Below are 21,166 nucleotides of genomic sequence, written 5' to 3'. Positions count from 1 at the left end.
TGGCCCTCATGAGGCTGCTGAAATATATTCCTCCACTTTAACTGAAGCCCAGTGCCCTCTGGTCGCCACCTCCCTTCCCCCATCCTCCTTTCTGTAGTTTTAGTACTATGTTATTTACTTCCTGTGTCTTTGTATGTTGGTCATGTGGAGAGGCAGCAAAGACTCCTAGAAGGTTCCTTGAATAAAAACTCTTCACACTTGCAAACAGTTGAGAGCTGTGACAGGGAAAGTGTATGCTAACCCACGTGCACATACCTCCCTCGGCATAATGGAGTAGAGGGGGCGGGCCCACTGAGGAAAGGAAAGGGTACACAGCCTGGCTGACAGAAGCTGAACAAAGGTCGCCTCTCTGGCTTTCCAGCTCAGCATACCACTTTCTGTATCAAATCCTGCCCAAGTTCTGCACTGTCCTTCTTCACTGTTTTGTGGTAATAGACCTGGGCTTCCTTGACATGTTTCACATTCAAAACAGCAAGTGATAGGCTAAAAGGTAGAGGGGAGCTGGGGCCAGGAAAGCTGACCTATCTGAATTTCACCCTTACTATAAAACAAGGTAGAGAGCTGCCTCCTAAAGCCAGGGGTCATGGGCTAGCCTTGTGTAAAGTGCCTGGCATCTGTGAATCTTCATGCTGAGGCATTAGCTCGGAATGGCTTTGCACCCTTCATCTAGTCCTTGGTATGGAAGCTTCTTGCCTGTACACATCTGGATCAGTCATAATGATTCTTGGACCTCTTCTCCAAGAGTTGACAGTTACTGAGTTAGTTCTACTTATATCTGTTGGGGCCAGCTCTTACTCTGGCCCAGGCTAATCTAGGACTCTTTTGTAAACTAGGTTGGCCTTGAACTTATGGTACTCCTCCCAAATGCTGAAATTACAGATGTAAACCACTTCACCTGGCATTTTGCTGTTGTTGTTTTTTACACAGTCTCATGCATGTGTAACAGTCTGGTCTGGTCCCAGCCTCTCCGTTGATGTAGCTGAGGATGACCTTGAACCCCCTGCCTCCACCACTCAACTGCTGGGATGATAGGCAGGAGTTACTTTAGGAGGCAAAGGCATGCTGGGTGCATGTGTGATAGAGAACAACTAGCAGGGGTTGGTTCTTTCCGGAGTACTGTTGGTCCCAGGGATCAAACTCAGGTTGTCTGTCTTGGTAGGAAGGACCTTTACCTACTAAGTCATCTCCATGTTTGTTACTTTATTTGGGCTAAGCCTGAACAATCTTCCCAGATGTTAAAGTTCACATTCTGGATGTCCTGAAGTACTTACAACATACATATCTAACTTGTGATTATGCAATGTCCAACATGGGTGCTGGGAACCAAACTTGGAGCTCCAAAAAGAAGAGCAGCAAACAGTCTGATGCCCAAGTCACCTCTTGCTGTACTTAGAATCTAAACAACTCAGTCTCACTCTCAAGCACCTAGCCTTCTGTATTCGACTGTTTCATAACATGCCTCCTTAATACACTTGTCTTCAACCTGAAGGCAATAACCAAGTTTTATGTTATATGTTAGACCAGGGGCCTGACACACTGATCATAACTGGCAACTTGCCAGGATTTTATGTTTAAACCCCACTCCTGGGTTTTAATAATATTACAACATCACAGACCCCCCCAAATTAGTAAGGATGCAGACTTTATCATGGACTCGCACATTCCACCCAGGGCAAATGCTCTCTCCACATGACCATCTAGCCTCAGCCAGCATACTCTAGGGCTGGAGACTTACTGCCCTCCGTCAGTCTGTGCTACCATGGCAGGCTCTTTCCCAACTTGTCCTCTTTTATGAAAAAGAAAAACTGCATGCTCAGATTTCACTGCTGAGAGATGAGAGGTGAGCCCTGCCAACTGAAATCCTCTGCATACTGAAATCCCAAGGTGCCCTTGAAAGCCACTACAAGGCATACATGCTACCCTGCTTACTCTTTCTTGTCTTCCCCCGACAATCCCATATTGAGACCCAAGACTTCCCTCTACTTTTTTTGAGACGAGCTCTCTCCTAGGCTGAAGTTCTCCTAGTCTTAGCCTCCTGAGTAGCAGGGATTTGCAATCTCAGACAAATTATATCACTTCATTAAATTTTTAATGTGGTGCTAAGAATTCTGGGCCTCACACATGCTGGGCAAGCTCTCTGCCACTGAGCCACACCCCTAGCTTCCTCAATCAATCACAATATCTCTCAATTCTAGCTAGCCTGCCTGGAATAAGGTGGGCTAGCCTGCCTGGAATAAGGTGGGCTAGCCTACTAAGGCACTGTGGTTGAGATGAACCTAGAGCAGCATATTGAAGGAAGGAAGAAAGATAAAAGTTCAGAAAGAAAAAATTAAGAGAGAAAGCATTTAGAGGTCAGGAGATAGCTCACTGGGTAAAGTGCTTGCTCTGCAAGCAAGCATGAAGACCTGAGTTTAGATCCCCAGTATTCCAAGTAAAGCCTGAGCCAACAAGTCAAACCTGTAACCCCAGAGACTAAGATGGGCAAACAGGCAGGTCCCAGGGGCTTGATGGCTAACCAGTTTAGCTTAAATGGTGAATTCAAATTCACCGTTGAACCCTTATCTCAAAAAAATAAGATTTAAGAGTACTCTTTACTCTCGTAGAGGGTATGGGCTCCCAGCTCCTACATGGTGGCTCACAACTGTCTGTAACTCCAGTTTCAGGGGATCTGATTGCCTCTTTTGGCATCTGCTGATACCAGGCACTCAGGTGGTGCCCAGCATACATGCAGGCAGAACACCTACCTACATAACATAAAAAATAAGTAATAAAATAAGGTGGACAGAAATAGAGGAAGATACCAATGCCAACCTCTGACCTACCCATGCCCATGCACAGTCAAGTTCATCTGCATACATACATGCATGCACATTCCACACACACAAAGAAAGAACAAAAGAGGGGGAGGGGAAGTAAGAGGGAGAGAGGAGATGGAAAGAATAAGTTAAGAAGGATCTTTGGGTAGGAAAATGGAGTTTTTGGCTAAGCTCCAAGGCATAATCTAAATGTTAGCAAGCCTAGAGGCAAGAACGCCAGGGGACCACCCAGCAAAAGACATGGAAGGGGTCACTCTGGGTTTATGAGGAGCAGAGCAACAGAAGCACAGTATCAGGACCTGAGTGAGTTCTTTTGCTGGATGAAGAACAGACCAGAAGCACAAGCACAGAGCAGGAGCCTGTGACTGAGTCGGGGCGGGGCTAGTCAGGGCATCTGGGATGGCTGGATTCTATCTAGGTGTGAGTTTTGTTCTGTTTCCTTCCATTACGTCAGCTGGCATATGTAGCCATCATCAGGCTGCTGGCCTACAGAATCTCTGCACCTCCTGCTCTAATAGACTGCTTCAAATCTGTAACAGCCCTAAAAGCAGGTAGCCAGTCCTTACTGGTCTTTCATTCACTTATTCCTCCATGAACACACACACATCTACTCACTAAATACTAAAAGGCTCCAGAAACATTTGGAAACAAAATACAGCCATTGCTTTTACAAGGTTAAAAGACTTCTGGGATAAACAGATTAAAAAATAACTCTTACACCCAACAGACTCTTAAGCACAAGAGCAGAACGAACAAAATTCTGTGCCAGGGGTTGAGAACAGAGCAGAGCAGGCTGCATTTGACCAGCAAATGTTTTGCTTGGCTCACATGGTGTTTTACTTTGTTTTTTTTTTTTTTTTTTCTAATTAGGTGCCAACATTTAAAAAATCAGGACATTTCACACTTCAAACGCAGATTCCTAGCTTCTGGTAAAAATAGGAAGATCTGCACACACTAGGCCAAATTTCTACCCATGATAATTGGCAGGAGCAGAGCAGCAGCTGCCCCTTTCATGCAGAGTGGGAGCCTTCCAGTTTGCCACAGCCCTTGTTACTCCCTATTGCTCTGACATGGAAGCCAATGCTTGGTTGCCAGTGACTGCCACCTTGTGCACCGGTGCTCCTTTTTGTTTGTTTGATTGTCTCACTGTGTAGCCCTGGCTATGCTGGAACTCACTATGTAGACCAGGCTGGCCTCAAACTTAAAGAGCTCCAACTTCCTCTGCCTCCTGAGTGCTGGGATTAAAGACATGCATGGACCACCACCCCTGGCTGTGGGTAATCTTATACTAGAGTGAAGAGACAAGTAATAAACTCTGTTATTACCTCAGCACTGCTGAAGATGAGGCAGGAGAACTAGAAGCCTAAGGCCAGCTGGGCTACATGGGACCCTGTCTCAAAAAAGTATTATCAAAGCCTTCTTTAAGTGCTGAGCTATTTATTGAGGCATGTGTACCATGGAGCACTTTTGGAGGTCAAAGGGCAACTTGGTCCTCTCCTTTCACCATGTGAGCCCTAGGGATCGAACTCAGATCATTATCCTTGGCAGCAGATTCCTTCAACTGCTGAGCACCCTACTGCTAACCTCCTCAAAGGTGTTTATGAAAATGAAAGGCGCTGGCAAGGTGATGCGTTCCAAGTAGCAGGGTGTACAAAAATGTCCCGCAAGTAACAGAAATCCCTTCTATTTAATACAAGTAAGGGCCACCCATTCACGTGACTCACCTAACTGAAATCAGAGCCTGGGAGAACTGGCTTTGAAACAGGGTGGCCTGAGCTTGCAAGCTGGCTCCATCACACCCAGATATGTGTACCTATCTGCCCTCTCTATAAGTCAGTTTTCTCATCTGTAAAGTGGAGATAATGACAGTACCTACCTAGAGCTGCTGTGAAGAGACACTGAGGTAAAGGGCACAAGGTCTTAGCTAGTGTTGGAATCATGTCAGCACTAGCTGCTCTTTGTGCAAGTTCCTCCAAAGCCAGCCTTGAGGGACGTTCAGGATCTCAGGAAAGGTCTCACAAGGAAAAGTCTCAGGACAGACAGTGGTGGGGAACAGACCAGACCATCTAAGAAGACTCTGAGTCAAGCTGAGAATTAGTCAAGCCAGAATTTCCTGAAATGTGTTCCTGGCTGGTGGATTTTAATGACAAAATAGAATAGGATATCAAATCATACCAAATTAATTAAGATGACAGAGTCATTCTATTGTCATTCTCTCTTTTTAAAACACTTTTTGATTTTTTTTTAAAGATTTATTTATCATGTATACAGCATTCTTCCTGCATATACACCTGCTGGCCAGAAGAGGGCACCAGATGTCATTATAGATGGTTGTGAGCCATCATGTGGTTGCTGAGACTTGAACTCAGAACCGCTTGAAGAGCAGACAGTTCTCTCAACCTCTGAGCCATCTCTCCAGCCCAATATTTTTTTTTACTATATATTTTTTTCTTTTTCTTTTTTGTTCGTTTGTTTTTGTTTTTAAAGACAGGGTTTCTATGTGTAGACTTGACTGTCCTGGAACTTATCCAAAGTGCTCTTAAATACTAAGCCTTAATCCTCAGTATTTAAAATTAAGCTTTAAATTAAGCTCACTCTTAAGTACTAATTTTGAAAATACTCCTCAAACTTCCCAATCAAGAGATGTCTTGACTTGATCGCATCTTACATGTTTCTCTGACCGTACATGGAAATGTCCTGTTTCAGACACAGTAGATCTCAGCTCAGGTGGAAATGCTCAGAACCGAGATGCAAGTTACTCACACCGTTTTGTTTGTTCCTGCTCGAAAATTTTTAATCCCGGCACTGGGGAGCTAGAAGCATATGTATCTTTGTGAGTTCAACGCCAGCTTGGTCAACATAGTGCATTCCAGACCAACCAGAGCTTTAAAGTGAGGCTCTATCTCAAAAACAAACCAACAAAAACAGGAGAAATTTAAAGAATGTCAGATAAACAAAAGTGTGGGCACTTTGAGGATGGTTAGGAAGCTGAGAAAACACTGGTGGGTGAGGAATTTTGAGAAGAGAGAAGTGAAATTGGATGATGATGACGTATAAACTGCTCCAGCCTCCCTCAGATGATCCCTATGCCCCTCCAGGAATCTCAGCTTCTCTTCCATTGGGAAGTTGAAGGCACGGAATCAGAGTCCTCGGTCCAGGCCGCAGGCCCGTTGCCATGGCAATGCGCCGGTTCCTGCCGCCTCCCCGCCATCCCCGAAGTTCCCGCTCCTCACCACTGCTCCGCTTTGTCTCTCCACGTCAACACGGCCCTCATCGCCGTTTCCCTCACGCTTCGGGCCCCTCCTCCCAGCCTCGGCAGCAACAGGCTTCTTTCCACAAACCACTTCAGCTACCTGCGCTACCCTTAGCAACGCACATGCGCAATGAACCGCGCATGAGTTTCCCAAAGCTCCAAGTGCGCATGTACAAAAGGGAGCCCACCTCCTCCGCCGAAGCGCCGGGCGCGTAGGGACGCAGGAGGCGGAAGCGTAAGTATGACACGAGCGATTGGTCCGGAAAGGTGGGTGGGGCGGGGAGTCTTGACGACAGAGGGTTTGATTGGCGGGACCCTGGCTGTGGCATCTGTAGCTGAAGCGGTGGCGGGAAGGCTGCTGTGTGGGTTGATTGACTTTCACGTCGGTGTTTGGATTCGGCTCAGTGGTTTGAGTTGTGTTTTACTCCACCTCTCGGCCTGGAGCTGCAGCTGCGCCCCAGTGGACCAAAGCAGCAGGGATGGAGAGCCCAAACCTTGGGGACAACAGAGTCCGTGGAGAGAGCCTAGTTCCAGACCCGCCTTGGGATCGCTGGCAAGTTATTAAACCTCTCTCGGGCCTCAGAGGAGTCGCTCTTGTGTGGGTCTTCCTAACCTTTAACACAAGGTGGCACCTAGAGCTGTCGCCCTGTGGGAACAAGACTAGGGTGTACCCGATTCCTTGGCCGAACTGACTGGGGAGCTTGGAGGACAAGGGAGGTTTTGTGATGCAAGCAGGTTAGCCTGGGCCGGAAGGGACCCTCAGAAATAGCCCTATGACAAGTCACAGAGGAAGCTACTGTTGTGTCCGGGCTAAAATGATGCACGTATTTGCATGTCCCAAAACTTGGGCGCTCAAACACTTTTAAGGGCTGGGCATTTAACTAAGTTGGTAGTGTTTACGTAGTAAACACAAAGCCGAGGGTTCGAGCGACAGCACCGAATATCCGGGCTTGGCGGCGTCTGCCTGTGGAGGCAGGAGGATCAGAAGTTGAAGATGAGTCTCTGGTACGTCGTGGGTTCAAAGCTAGCCTATGGTACATAAGATTCCCGGCTCAAAAGCAAACAACAAAACTTTTTTTTTTTTAATGCTACTTCCTTTTTACAGATGGAGAACGGAGATTTTGAGCTCAAAGTGACTTTCTCTTTGGAAGATCAGCTAATAATAAGTAGCGAGCTGGGGTTTTGACCCATTTTGTTAACCTAACAGTTTTGTAGGGATTCCCTCAGGTTTCAGTTACCTTGTCTCCCTATAAGATCCTTCTAGCTGATACCTAACGCCAAATTCCATCTAAGAATGCCATGGTTCTAATTGTGGTTAGTCTCTAGGTCTTGCTTAGTGTCCCTATTTCCCTATTTGTAGAAAGTAGGTTGGGTTAGAAGGTCTCTCTAGAGACCCACTTTTTTTTCTTTATGTGTTTGTCTATATACGTAGGTGTTGGTGGAGACCAGAGGAGGTGTCAGGTTCACTGGCGCTGGAGTTGCAGGCAGGGTGTTATAAGCTGCCTGATGTGGGTACGGAGTCTCCTGGAATATGTGCTCTTAACCACTGAGCTATCTCTCCAACCCCTCACTTTTAAAATGTATAGTTTAGTGATTAAAATACACTGTACTAAACACTGGAGAGATAGTTCAATTGTTTAAAGCACTTACTGCTCTTCTGTAGGACCTGGGTTTGGTTCCCAGCACCCACAGCAGAGGCTCACATCCATCTATAACTTGGCTCCAGGGGATCTAAGTCCATTCAGGCCTCAGCACCTTCATGGTGCTCATAAATAAGAATAAATAAATTCTTTAAAGGGGGAAGAGATCCACTGCACTGGAGGTTTTGTGGGAACTATCCCCCCCCCATAACAGTATGGGAGAAGTATTAGGTGGGCCTAGGTTTCGGGGTCCACTCTGCAGGTGATTTGATTTTGTTATCACACAATTTGTCAATAAGAGTAAAATAATTCTTAGAGATTTATTTATTTATGTTATATATATGTTTTATATACATGGGGTGTGGGTGTGGGTGCTTTGTCTTGCATACCAGAAGAGAGCATCAGGTCCCATGTGATTACAGTTAGAAGATTGTGAGCCATCGTGTGGTTGCTGGGAATAGAACTCAGGACCTCTGCAAGAGTAGCTCGTGTTCTTAACAGCTAAGCCATCTCTTCACCACCCAATGAGAGTACATTTTAACCTCACAAAGTGATGAGAATCAAGACTGAAAGAGAGCTGGAAGTTCTTACCAGAAATTATGTAGCTTTTGGAGGGCCATGCTATTTTACAAAAGTGGTAGTTGTTGGTTCTCAAAAATGCACACATATGTGAAGTGTTCCCCTTACATGTTTGCAGGAAAGAGGGGGTGATTCATTTGAGCAGTTTGTCTGATCTCAGATGAAAAGTTCAGTTACTGGCTCATATCTCAGACTTCCAACAACTGTTATCAGAATCCTTTATTGAATCCCTATAGTGTGAATTAAGAAAAAGTTTAGCAGGTATACTGTGTGGAGAGTCCTAACATTTAAAAACCCATGTTGAGCTAGGCAGTGATGGTATATGCCTTTCTTCCCAACATCTGGGAGGCAGAAGCAAGCAAATTTCTGTGAGTTGGAGGCCAACCTGGTCTATGGAGTGAGTTCCAGGACAGCCAAGACTACACAGAGAAACCCTGTTTGAAAATCAAGGTGGAGGAGGACACTCATGTTGAAGGACAAGAAGTTGTTAGAGCTGGACAATCCTCATGGCACAAGACTAGCTCACTGACTTTAATTTGTATTTTATACAGTCTCATACTGCTGTGGGCAGAAACTGAGGAAGCAGGGTAAAAGCAATTTTAAGTTCATCACTTGGGTTTTGTTTTTCCAGCAAGGAAGATATTGCTGTTGGACTGGGAGGAGTGGGAGAAGATGGAAAGGACCTGGTGATAAGCAGTGAGCGCAGCTCCCTTCTCCAAGAGCCCACTGCTTCTACTCTGTCTAGTACTACAGCGACAGAAGGCCACAAGCCTGTCCCGTGTGGATGGGAAAGAGTTGTGAAGCAAAGGTTATCTGGGAAAACTGCAGGAAAATTTGATGTATACTTTATCAGGTAAGCATTTAGGAAGGAAAATAACAATACCGCCAAGTGATTTTTGTCCGTAATGGGAAAGGATAGCAAGAATCTGCGGTTGATAGGCTAAGGGAATGACTCAGGGAATAAAGCATTTGTCATTGTTCAGACCCCCAGAGTCCATCTGCAGAGCTGAGTGGGCACAGCAGCTGCCTGTGGCCCTGGCTCTCAGGAGCCTGAGATGGGATCCCCAGGGGAAGCTGGCAGCTAGACTAGCTGGATTTTGTGACTTCTGGGCTCAGTGAAAAACATTGTCTCAAGCAAAGTGAACAAGGACACCTGATTTTTAACTTGAAGCTTCCACATGCACAGGTACACATGAGAACACTCATATACACATGCATATACCACACACATACATTTTAAAAAATGTAGCTGGGCAGTGGTGGCGCATGCCTTTAATCCCAGCACTTGGGAGGCAGAGGCAGGCAGATTTCTGAGTTCGAGGCCAGCCTGGTTTACAGAGTGAGTTCCAGGACAGCCAGGGCTACACAGAGAAACCCTGTCTCAAAATAAATAAATAATTAAATAATTAAAAATAAATAAATAAATAAATAAATAATGTATTATAAGATCATTACTGTTCCTTCAGTGTCACTGGTTGTATCAAGTGATTTGGGGACAGTCACATATACACAGTGCTGATCCTGTTCTCAATGGTAATGAGACATTTGGATTTAAGCTACATTTGTATGCTGATTTTATACTATCATAGAAGAATCTATTGAAAAGCCATTTATTACTTTTTGTTGCTTTAAAATGCCAAACATCTTTGGTGACATTTTAAAACTATTAATTGGAATTCTGAAATGTGGTCCAGTTCTTTTTAAAAAGTCACTCTTTTTTTTTTTTTTTCCTTTTAAGCCCACAAGGATTGAAGTTCAGATCAAAACGTTCACTTGCTAATTATCTTCTCAAAAATGGGGAGACTTTTCTTAAGCCTGAAGATTTTGATTTTACTGTACTGCCGAAAGGGAGCATCAATCCCGGTTATAAACACCAAAGTTTGGCAGCTCTGACTTCCCTGCAGCCAAATGAAACTGACGTTTCAAAGCAGAACCTCAAGACACGAAGCAAGTGGAAAACAGATGTGTTGCCTCTGCCCAGTGGTACTTCAGAGTCGCCAGAAAGCAGCGGACTGTCTAACTCTAACTCGGCTTGCTTGCTATTGAGAGAACATAGGGACATTCAGGATGTTGACTCTGAGAAGAGGAGAAAGTCCAAAAGAAAGGTGACTGTTTTGAAAGGAACTGCAAGTCAGAAAACCAAACAAAAGTGCAGGAAGAGTCTCTTAGAGTCTACTCAAAGAAACAGAAAAAGAGCATCTGTGGTTCAGAAGGTGGGTGCTGATCGCGAGCTGGTGCCACAGGAAAGTCAACTCAACAGAACCCTCTGCCCTGCAGATGCCTGTGCAAGGGAGACTGTTGGCCTGGCTGGGGAAGAAAAATCACCAAGCCCAGGACTGGATCTTTGTTTCATACAAGTAACTTCTGGCACCACAAACAAATTCCATTCAACTGAAGCAGCAGGTGAAGCAAATCGTGAGCAGACTTTTTTAGAATCAGAGGAAATCAGATCGAAGGGAGACAGAAAGGGGGAGGCACATTTGCATACTGGTGTTTTACAGGATGGCTCTGAAATGCCCAGCTGCTCACAAGCCAAGAAACACTTTACTTCTGAGACATTTCAAGGTACTCAGTGCATGAAAATTCTGTTAGCTGTGTGGTGAACTGTCTACCCTCGCGGATCTTGTATTTCGTGCCGGGATGGGGTTGAGATAGAGAGTATAGTGAAGAAGAGTCAAGCGTCAGATATATTCTCCCAGTTGATCCCAATATCTGCCCTAAGTGATTTTTGAGAACAGGGTTTCATGTATCCCAGCCAGCCTGGGTCTCACTGTATAGCTGGAGAGACTTTCGAAATTGTATCCTTCTGACTCTGCTTCCTGGGTGCTGAAATTAAAGGCATGTGCCACTATGCAAGTTTATGTGGTGCTGGGCACAGAACCCAGGGCTTAATGCGTGGCAGCTAAGCACTCTATCAACTGAGTTACATCTCCATCCTGTAACTGATCTTTGAGCTTGGTCATCAGGCCCTTAATTATGGCAGAGAGGTAATCAGCTGGCTACAGCCAGGATGCTCAGCATTGGAAGACTGGTGTGTGATGGCTGCTACCACCTCTCCCTGGACAGCAGCTAAGAGGTGGGGCTTTCCACACTTGCTATCTTCTCTTTTGGCAGCAATTCTAAGACCGTAAGGGAGATTTTTCTGAGAAGAATGTAGATAAGACTCCTTTTATAAACTGACCAAGAATAGTCGGCACCTTCCTGCCCCTCCGGTGCTGCTGCTGTGTGACTCCCAATTTAATTTCATCTGTATTACATTCTTTTTCTTCTGTTGCAGCCTGATGCTTCTCTAAAAGGCCTTGGAGCTTTCAATAATTCAAAAGTATAATCGCTTAGTTCATGTATTATTTGTACTGTGCTCTTCACACAAGAGTCCTGGGCTTGGCAGACTTGTCTATACAATGCCTCAGTGAATAATAGATAAAAAGATCTGAGCAGCCCTGGGTTATTCATTATACTGTTACGGCATAATGAATAACTCTTAAAGAAGAATAGTAATTTTAATTTTACTTAGATTCCTTTGGGAACACAGCCTGCACAGATTGGTGGAACAAGGGTAACGCTTGAGTTCTGTCTCCAGTCCCATCCATAATTGTGTGTCTCCTCTGTGCCTGGGATTGATGCGTCTTTAACAGATGGCCACATATACCTAGGAAATGGATAAGAATTCCTCAATGTATGTCCTTTGAGCTTCTTAAAGCATTGGATTGTATAGATATACTGCAATTATAATGGGTAGGTTAAATATTAAAAGCTTCTTCTCTGGCCAATTTGGAAGTATCCAGCTTGTCCTATTCTGAATTCTGGTTCTCAGTGTAGGGGAGGTGCTGTTGGGTACTAGGTGCCCACTAGAATGAACATTGCTTGGCTAGAAAGTATCAAACCAACAGGTAATAAAGGAGGCTGGTTAGTTAGTGTGGGAAGCCATGGAAAACATCAAGTACCCATAAAATCATTTTCCTTTGTTCTGTTTCATGCTTTCTTCTGGACTTTCCCTTCCCAGACTAGAATAGCAAAAGCCACTGACATCATTATGTGGAGACCTGGATAATTCTTGCAGTGTTTAGTCAACTCTGGTATCATTTTCTGGCAACGCCTTTAAGCTTTAGTTTCTGAAAACTTAAGGAATACCCCAAATTAGTTCTGGTTTTCATATCAAGACAAAAGGCAGCTAGAGAGATGGCTCAGCAGTTCAGAGCACTTCCTGCTCTTCCAGAAAACCGAAATTCAGTTCCCCACACCCATGTCAGGTGGCTCAGAACTGCCTGTAACTCCAGCTCCAAGGGATCTAATGCCCTCTGCTGGCCCCCACAGGTATCACATGTAACAATGCATAAATTAAAATTAAACAATTTGGGGGCTGGTGAGATGGCTCAGCAGGTAAGAGCACCCGACTGCTCTTCCAAAGGTCCAGAGTTCAAATCCCAGCAACCACATGGTGGCTCACAACCATCCGTAACGAGATCTAGCGCCCTCTTCTGGAGTGTCTGAAGACAGCTACAGTGTACTTACATAGAATAAATAAATAAATCTTAAAAAAAATTAAAAAAAAAAAAAAATTAAACAATTTTATTATAAGGTAGCCGAGTATGGTGTTACATGTCTATAGTCCCAACATTTGGGAGTTAGGTATAGAAAGATGGTGAGTTGAAGGCCATCCTCAGCTACATGGTAAGTTTGAGGAGAGCCTGGACTACCCGAGGCATTGTCTCAAAACAATAACAAAATAATTGTGAGGTAAAAATAAGAAGTGAAAAAAGATGGTTTGAGGGTTTTTTTGTTTGTTTTGTTTTTTGTTTTCAAGACAAGGTTTCTCTGTGTAGCCCTGACTGTCCTGGATCTCACTCTGTAGACCAGGCTGGCCTCAAACTCAGAGATCCATCTGTTTCTGCCTCCCAGGGATTAAAGGAATGTGCCACCACTGCCCAGCTAAAAGATGGTTTTATAAAATACAAATGTAAGTAAGATATTAACTGATACTCACAGGGTGTAGCTAAAGGGAGTATTATGACCATTTCAACTTGAGAGATCGAAACTTGAGAGGTTTGATAATATCTTGGTTAAGATTTTTATTTTGTATATGTGGGTGACTGGGTGGGTGTGGGTGTCCACAGAAGGCAGAAAAGGGTATTAGATTCCCGAGAGCTGGAGTTACAGGCAGTTGTGAGCCACTCGGCATTGGTGTTGAGAACTGAACATAGGCCCTCTGGAAGAGCAGCAAGTACTCTGAGTGCTGAGCAGTCTCTCCAGAAGCTTATTGGGTAGCCCAGGCTGGCTCACGGCTCCTCCTCAGCTTCTCCTGTGTGCCTCCTTTTTGGTTAATACAACTGAAGAACCTTTCAAGTGTGGGGGGAAATTACAGAAGAAAAGAAAAATTACCACTTCTAACAACCACTGTACCATCGTGATTCTATTCTTAGTGTCTCTTTATGTGTGTGCATACGTACACTTACAAATTCATGTTTATAAAATTGAGATCATATGTAGAATCTTGCCTCTTTTTTCCTATTTGAAGTAAATAACAGTAGAAAATATTCATGATAGAGTCTCGACATTTTAATGACCACATTGTACAAATATACTAGAATATTCAGACTTGCAGTTTTCTATACTGTGAGCTGGCCATGTAAGGCCTGATCTTGAGCTGGTCTGCCTGCATTCCCACTGTAGCGCTCACACGAGCTGTATGACCTGGGACTCATTTAGCTTCTCTGTGCCTCAGTTTCCTTATGAATAAAGTGGAGATAAAATAATGCCTAACTGATATATTAGTGGACTTAGGGTAATTTATGTAGCCTAGGCTATCCTCAGCATTCCCTAAGGTGTAGACTATAAACTAATTTTGCTTCTCAGAAGACAGCATCCCACGGACACAAGTAGAAAAAAGGAAAACAAGCCTGTATTTTTCCAGCAAGTACAACAAAGAAGGTACCCACCTTTCCCTAAGCAGAATGGGGGGGGGGCAAGGGGGACATTCCAAGTCTTTTATGAGAACAACTTTGACAACCCTATATTTTTGTAGCTCTTAGCCCCCCAAGACGCAAATCCTTCAAGAAATGGACCCCTCCTCGGTCACCTTTTAATCTTGTTCAAGAAATACTTTTCCATGACCCATGGAAGCTCCTCATCGCGACTATATTTCTCAATCGGACCTCAGGTTTGTGGGTCATTGTCATCTTGTCCTGGTTAGAAGGGAGATACCTAAACTGGTTAAGAAGTCTAAGGTCAAGGTACATTTTGAGTTTGTGATGTCAGAACTCTTTACTTATGCAAACATTAGACTGGATAACAGCCAACATTCTTTTTAATACTGAGGGCCAGGTGGTCATTGATTTCCTACTAACAGGTTAGCTTTGGTTATCAGTGAAGGAGCAGTTAATATTTCTTCCTCTATCCTGCTTGGAACTTCCCTGTGTTCATTGGATGTTTATAGTGGTTATCTAGTGAGCTGATTATTTGAAAACTAGCCAGTTTCTGTATAATTTGTACTAATAACCAAGTAGATTAACAGTGTTGGTATTTGGTTCTGTAAATGGCTGCTGGTTTGGGTAGTGACTTGACAATAAGCAAGGCTAGGGATATAGCTCAGTGGTGGAGTCCTTGCCATCATGCAAAATACCCTAATTTCATTCCCAGCACCACAAACACAGTAACAGAAATGCCACGGCCTGAAGTTTATAGATGCAAAACTACCTAAATAAGAAGTTGGCCTTTCCCAAGACATGTGTCTGCCATTGTTTATGCTCCCCAGGCAAGATGGCCATCCCTGTGCTGTGGGAGTTTCTAGAGAAGTACCCTTCAGCTGAAGTGGCCCGAGCTGCCGACTGGAGGGACGTGTCGGAGCTTCTCAAGCCTCTTGGTCTCTACGATCTCCGTGCAAAAACCATTATCAAGTTCTCAGGTATGGTCCCCAGCCCAGTGGAAGGAGCAAACTGTGCCTATTGAAGGCAGCCACACCTTAAACTTTAATGCCCTGGGATGCTATATTAATTGAGGTCATTTAGCTCAAGCACCAAAGACATTTAAAACAGGCCGCTTGCCCCACACCACAGACTCCTACTGACCCAAACCATAAATCTTTGCCCAACACTGAGTAGCCCTGTACATAGAAGAGAAGCATTTCCTCTGTCTATTTATATTTCGCAAAGCACACAGGAGTGATGAGGAAGAGGTAGGTGATAAGGGCAAGGTGATCGAGGCTACAATCAGCACTGCTTCAGAGGGAGGGGTCATCTTGCCCCATTACAGGTATAAGGAAGGTGACTTTCTCAAGGCTGACCATGTGTTGGATGTGTATCCCTCAGATGAATATCTGACAAAGCAGTGGAGGTATCCGATTGAGCTTCATGGCATTGGTAAATATGGCAACGACTCCTACCGGATCTTTTGTGTCAATGAATGGAAGCAGGTAAGCCCACCACTGGCCATATCCAACATAAGCCAACATATTCAGCATATAAGTCCACCAGTGTGCCTGGATCTATGAGAAAGAAGTCCTGTTGTAGTCCCAACCAGATTTGCCCTCTGTTCAAAGAGCAGCAGGGGCGTGAGGCTATGAGTTGTAGTTATGGACTCTTGAGGTACTGCCCCAGGCCCTGCACTGTGGCCTACTACTGACTTGAGCTTCTGACCCTCCTACCTGTCTGTGTTCTGTTTAATACTGACAGGGTTCCTTCCTGTTAAAAAAGGAGCCCCTAGTGCTGAGAGGAGATGGCTTAGTTTGTAAAGTGCTTGCCATGAGGACTTGAGTTCAGATCCCTGGAACTCATGGAAGAGCCAGACATGGCATCGTTCACCTTCTATCTGATAGATAGAAGCACTGTGGGGGCAGGAACAGCAGGACGCCTGGAAGTTTCTGGATAGCCTCTCTGAGCTTGTATACCAGATATCCTACCCTATGTGGGTAAAGCTCCAGGCCAGTGAGAAACGCTTTTTCTTTTTTTTTTTAAAGATTTATTTATTATTGTATATGAGTACACTGTAGCTGTCTTCAGACGCACCAGAAGAGGGCATCAGATCTCATTACAGATGGTTGTGAGCCACCACGTGGTTGCTGGGATTTGACCTAAGGACCTTCGGAAGAGCAGTCAGTGCTTTTAACTACTGAGCCATCTCTCCAGCCCGAGAAATGCTTTTTCAAACAAAAAGTGAATTGTGAGCCAGAGAGATAGCTCAGGGTGTAAAGGGGCTTGCTGCGCAAGCCTGGTGACAAAAGTTCCATTCCTGGAACCCACAAAAAGGTAGAAGAAAAGAACTGACTCAAAAAATTGTACTTCATAGACATGCCTCAGTATATACACATACACAACTAATAAAATTTAATTGTTTTCTGAAAGTAGAAGGTACCTGAACCTTCTGGCTAATACAAGTACCTGTACATACACACACATCCACAAAACAGGATCCCTCGTAAAAGAGGAAATATTTGACTTAGAGTGTCTAGTTGTCAGATTTCTCCTCATATCTCAGACTGGAATGTGGCATCTGGGTCCTATTAAAACTACCCATTCCTTTGTTCCTGTCCCAACACTGGTACATTTTGATGGCAGTGTGACAGCTGGAGGGTAGCTTGGCACACTGCCTCCTCACAGTATGGCCCTGCGTTAAGTCAGTGATGTCTAGAGAAACCCAGACTGAAGGGCCACAGTTCTACCCCTTCACCACCAGAGCCATTGGTTAGCTTCACAGGGTCTCTAATCATCGCTGCCTTCTGCTCCAGGTCTGGGTTAGTTCTGAACTGGAGAGCACTTTGTAATCCATGTAGGATATCTGTTGTATAAGGTATAACTATATACAGTCTTGGATGCTGTGGGGTTCCATGTCCCGTTTATCTCAGGTATATTATCATGATGAACCCCCTCACTAAACCTTTAAACATGTCTATGGCTGAATGTTGCATTTCTTCCAGGTGCACCCTGAAGACCACAAGTTAAATAAATACCATGACTGGCTTTGGGAGAATCATGAAAAATTAAGTCTATCTTGAAGCTGCCTGTTTGAAGTTTCCCATGCGTCGCCTTGTGCTTCGGTTTCTAAGGGCCCTGTGGTGTGCAGTGAGCTCCCTTCCCGGCACGTGGATTTTTTTTTTCAGTTTGTTAGAAGCCAGTGTATGTCTTAAGCCTCTGCCAAAAAAAAAAAAAAATTGTTAGATAATGATCCTAAAAGTGTTCAGTTTAGGTTTTCCAATGATGAAATTCAACACGCCAATGCTCAAATCCAGTTACCAGCACTCCTGCTAAAGAAAGCCTAAACATGTATTCTCCTTCTGTATAAAGTGATATTGTCATGTGTGGAAAGCCTGCCATTCTTAATGGGTATTCCAGTGTTATAGCTTAAATAGTGAGGCATTTACTTTAGAAAGATATCACTAACTAAAAACCGAATTGACCTTACATGGTGGCACACCCCTGTAATCCCAGCACTCAGGAGGCTGAGGAAGAAGGATGGAAAGTTGAGGGCCTGCCTCTTCTGTGTAGAGAGAGACTCTGCCTCAAGCACAAACAGGGCAGGGCCAGCAAGTGGCCCAGTAAATGAAGTCACTTGCTGCCAGGCATGATGATCTGAATTCCATCCCTGGAACACACTCCTGAAGGTTGGCCTCTTACCTTCACTTGAGCTCATACATAACATGTTACAAAATACATAAAATTTTCAGAAATGGTCTGCAGAGAGATGGTTCAGTAGTTTAATATGCTTGCTGCTTTTATAGAGGTTACTTTTTAGCACCCACATCAGGCAGCTCACAACTGCTTATAACAGCTCCTGGGGATCTGTCACCTTCTTTTGGCTTCATTGGGTACCTTAGCACATGTGGCATATATAGATATAAAGATATACATAAACATAAAAAAAAAATTAAGTCCTAATTACTTAACACTTTTTTTTCTTTTTGGTTTTCCGAGACAGGGTTTCTCTGTGTAGCCCTGGCTGTCCTGGAACTCACTCTGTAGACCAGGCTGGCCTCAAACTCAGAAATCTGCCTGCCTCTGCCTCCCAAGTGCTGGGATTAAAGGCATGCGCCACCACTGCCTGGCTACTTAACACTATTTTAAAATGTAGTTTGAAAATTAAATTATATCTCCTCCTCAAGGCAATATTACTCAAAAATGCATAGTATTCCACCCCATTTTTCATTAATAAAATATATTTTTCATTAATAAAATATATTCACCCATGCCAGTCATCATGGTATACTACTATAATCCTAACACTTGGGAGTCTGGAGAGAATCATGATCAAGGCCAGCCTGGGCTATATGGTAAGACCCTATATCAAAAAAGAGCAAAAAAACAAACCAAAAGATCCACTAGTGGCACACACACAGACAATGAGCAGATGGGCCTTATAATGTATATGTGATGAAAATACATACACAGTACCTGGGATGCTGATGCAAGAGGACCTCTGAATTCAAGGCAGCCTGGCTTATGAGAGTGTGAAGGCAGCTTTGGTTACACAGCAAAACCCTGTACAAAAAATACAAACCAAGTTTGTTGGACTAAATAAGCTATGTCTGCAGAAGTGTCTGTCTGTCTTGTTTAATGGAATTCTTTTTTTTAAAGATTTATTTGTTTTATGTATATGAGTACACTGTAACTGTACAGATGGTTATGAGCCATAATGTGATTGTTGGGAATTGAACTCAGGACCTCTGCTTGCTTCTGGCCCTGCTCTGGCCCCGCTCGAGTATATGGAATTCTTAAGATCCTAATATACTTATGAAACCTATCACTTTGTATTAGGTAGTTAATAAAATATTTTTATTAAAAAGTAAGGTCCCTTTGGCATTGTGTTCTTGACCACTTGCATTGGCTCTGAGGAATTTTAGATTTGCCCTTAATATCCCTGTGCGAGTGTGGCTTATGGCTCCATTGCAACTCACCCTTTAACCCTGATCCTTTGTGAAACCTTCTCTCTCCCAATGTTTGGTGCCATTTCCATGGCAGGTGGTATACCATCATGGTTCTAGTTCCGACGATCAATTGTCATTCTAAGGTTTGGTTTGAAAATTAAATCGAATGAAGGCAAAGTAAACCAGCTGTCAGGAAGCTATTTGTCGTAGGATAGCGAGTGGGTATAGGCAGATGTGCTCTGTTGCAGGCTAATTGATTTTTCCTCTGGTGAACAGGTGGCAGCTGTGAGAGGGATGCTGGAGGTGGAGAGATCATTGGTCACAGAGTAGTCAGGTTCAGTTCCTAGCATGTCTATGGAGGGGATCTGTTGCCCTCCTCTGGGCACACAGGTCGTGTGTATACATGCATGTGAAATAAGTTCACATAAGTGTAAAGAGATGTGATGTGGCAGGAAAGCTGGCCATACCTCCCACTTCACAATAACCCTTAATATTTTCACAAACATCACAGGAACACACATAAGTGCAGAGCTCTGTGCTGGGGAGGGAAAAGGATGAGAAGGCTCTGTAGAGACCTCCCAGGAAGAGAACAGTGCTAACAGTATGGCAGAGAAGACAAAGTGAGGATGGAGATCCAGACACAAGCAGGTCAGAGTCCAGAGAAATCTTTGGATGCCTGGGCCATGGCCAAGGTTAGGTGGCAAAGCAAATTTCCCAAATGTCAGCTATGAGATGAGATAAGGCTGCAGGGCAGGGCCACTTAACCCCCCTCTCCCTGGTCGCCTTGAAGGGGAGCTCTGTCTGGCCAATTGCTGGGGTTCCAGGGCGACTCTTTCTTTTCAGGAGATAAGGTTGCCTGACCTCCGTGCCTTCCCTCGCATCTCAGTGAAACCATGGTGCCTTGTCATGGTTTTGTAAGTGTTCAGAGGCTGTGGCTCAGAAGGGCCAGTAGAAGCGAGTGCCTCGGGTTGTGGGGAGTCAGGAGGATGCTAAATCTAGTGAAGATGGTCCCCAGCACAGAGAACTTGTTCAAATGTTGATCTTTATTTTGTGACCTACAGTTTAAAATGTTAGAATCAGGTGGGTAGTTCAGCAGTTGAGTTTTCCTGGCATGCCCAAGGCTTAGAGCTCAGTGCCCAGCAGTACAAAACTTTTTCTTTTTTTCTTTTTTTTTTTTTTTTTTGGAGACAGGATTTTTCTATGTAGACCAGACTGGCCACCAATTCACAGAGCTCCTCCTGTGTACTACCATACCTGGCCAGACCACATTTTTGTAAGTGTTTAATTAAATGGTTTTGTTTTGTGTTTAACACATTTACAGCCACTAACACTAGCTAACTCAAAGACATTTCTGAGCCTGGCGTGGTGGCACATGCCTTTAATCCCAGCACTTGGGAGGCAGAGGCAGATGGATTTCTGAGTTCGAGTCCAGCCTGGTCTACAAAGTGAGTTCCAGGACAGCCAGGGCTATACAGAGAAACCCTGTCTCGAAGAAACAGGTGTAAGGCCTGAGCCTGAGTCTGGATTCTTCCGTTTACTAGACTCCTCCATGTAGTGTGGGTCATGTATCTTTCCATGCACACCCCATAGTTCACCTATTAGTGGAGATTTCAAAGGTTTATTATTAGGACTGGTTCTAACCTGTTTCTGGCTTTGATTAAAGATAGGCTCTCATTGAGTGGCTCTGGCTGGCCTGGGACTTATGTAACACAAGCTGGCCTCAAACTTAACGTCTATCTTCCCGCGCTGGGATACAAGTGGTTGCCACCAAAACTGTTGATTCCAGACCATAACACCCAGTCATAGCACCAAATACCTGTCTTTTATTTGACCTTGACTGACTAGGATTCTCAGAACCCAGGGTAGAGTTATGATACTTTTTTTAAATGAGAAAAGTGAAGCCTGAAGATAAGATCTGTGAAGGACCTGCAGCTTACAAGAAAATAGGACATTTTTTTTTTTCTTCAGAATAGGGGGCCATGGGAAGACTGGGACATATGTATGATTTCCCAAAGGAGGCACCAGC

General features: G+C 44.3%; 2 protein-coding genes across 13 annotated transcripts in view; one reads left to right on the top strand and one right to left on the bottom strand.

Annotated features, from left to right (window-relative positions):
* The window catches only part of Ift122 (intraflagellar transport 122), a 73,321-nt gene extending 66,941 nt beyond the window's left edge, over positions 1-6,380 (bottom strand). For 2 of the 5 annotated variants that reach the window (XM_006506797.2, XM_006506798.2), the window contains exon 1: positions 6,050-6,284. In XM_006506797.2, coding sequence (XP_006506860.1) covers positions 6,050-6,090 — 41 coding nt within the window. In that variant the 5' untranslated portion in view covers positions 6,091-6,284. Of the gene's footprint in view, positions 1-6,049 lie in introns of all 5 variants that reach the window. The other 3 variants (NM_031177.4, NM_001167763.1, XM_006506799.4) reach the window with 2 other exon arrangements.
* Mbd4 (methyl-CpG binding domain protein 4) lies at positions 6,359-19,062 on the top strand. Of its 8 annotated transcripts, none has more exons than XR_003956166.1 (8): positions 6,360-6,622; positions 8,920-9,141; positions 10,027-11,364; positions 14,142-14,216; positions 14,311-14,445; positions 15,040-15,189; positions 15,593-15,696; positions 17,197-19,062. XR_003956166.1 is itself a non-coding variant. In XM_006505679.4 (8 exons), the coding sequence occupies exons 1-8, from the start codon at positions 7,064-7,066 to the stop codon at positions 17,272-17,274; spliced, it is 1,602 nt and encodes a 533-aa protein (XP_006505742.1). In that variant the 5' UTR covers positions 6,382-7,063; the 3' UTR covers positions 17,275-19,062. The 8 variants fall into 8 exon arrangements, 5 of the variants coding, with proteins under 5 accessions (XP_006505744.1, XP_006505742.1, XP_006505743.1 ...); XM_006505679.4 differs by having other exon boundaries at positions 6,382-7,074; positions 10,027-10,853; NM_010774.2 differs by having other exon boundaries at positions 6,418-6,622; positions 10,027-10,853.
* The last annotated feature ends 2,104 nt before the right edge of the window (positions 19,063-21,166 follow it).

This window comes from Mus musculus, chromosome 6 (assembly GCF_000001635.26).
Source record: "Mus musculus strain C57BL/6J chromosome 6, GRCm38.p6 C57BL/6J".
In the NCBI taxonomy this organism is placed as follows: domain Eukaryota; kingdom Metazoa; phylum Chordata; class Mammalia; order Rodentia; family Muridae; genus Mus; species Mus musculus.
The sequence above is the reverse complement of the archived record's forward strand: the minus strand, read 5'-3'. Positions and strand labels throughout refer to the sequence as shown.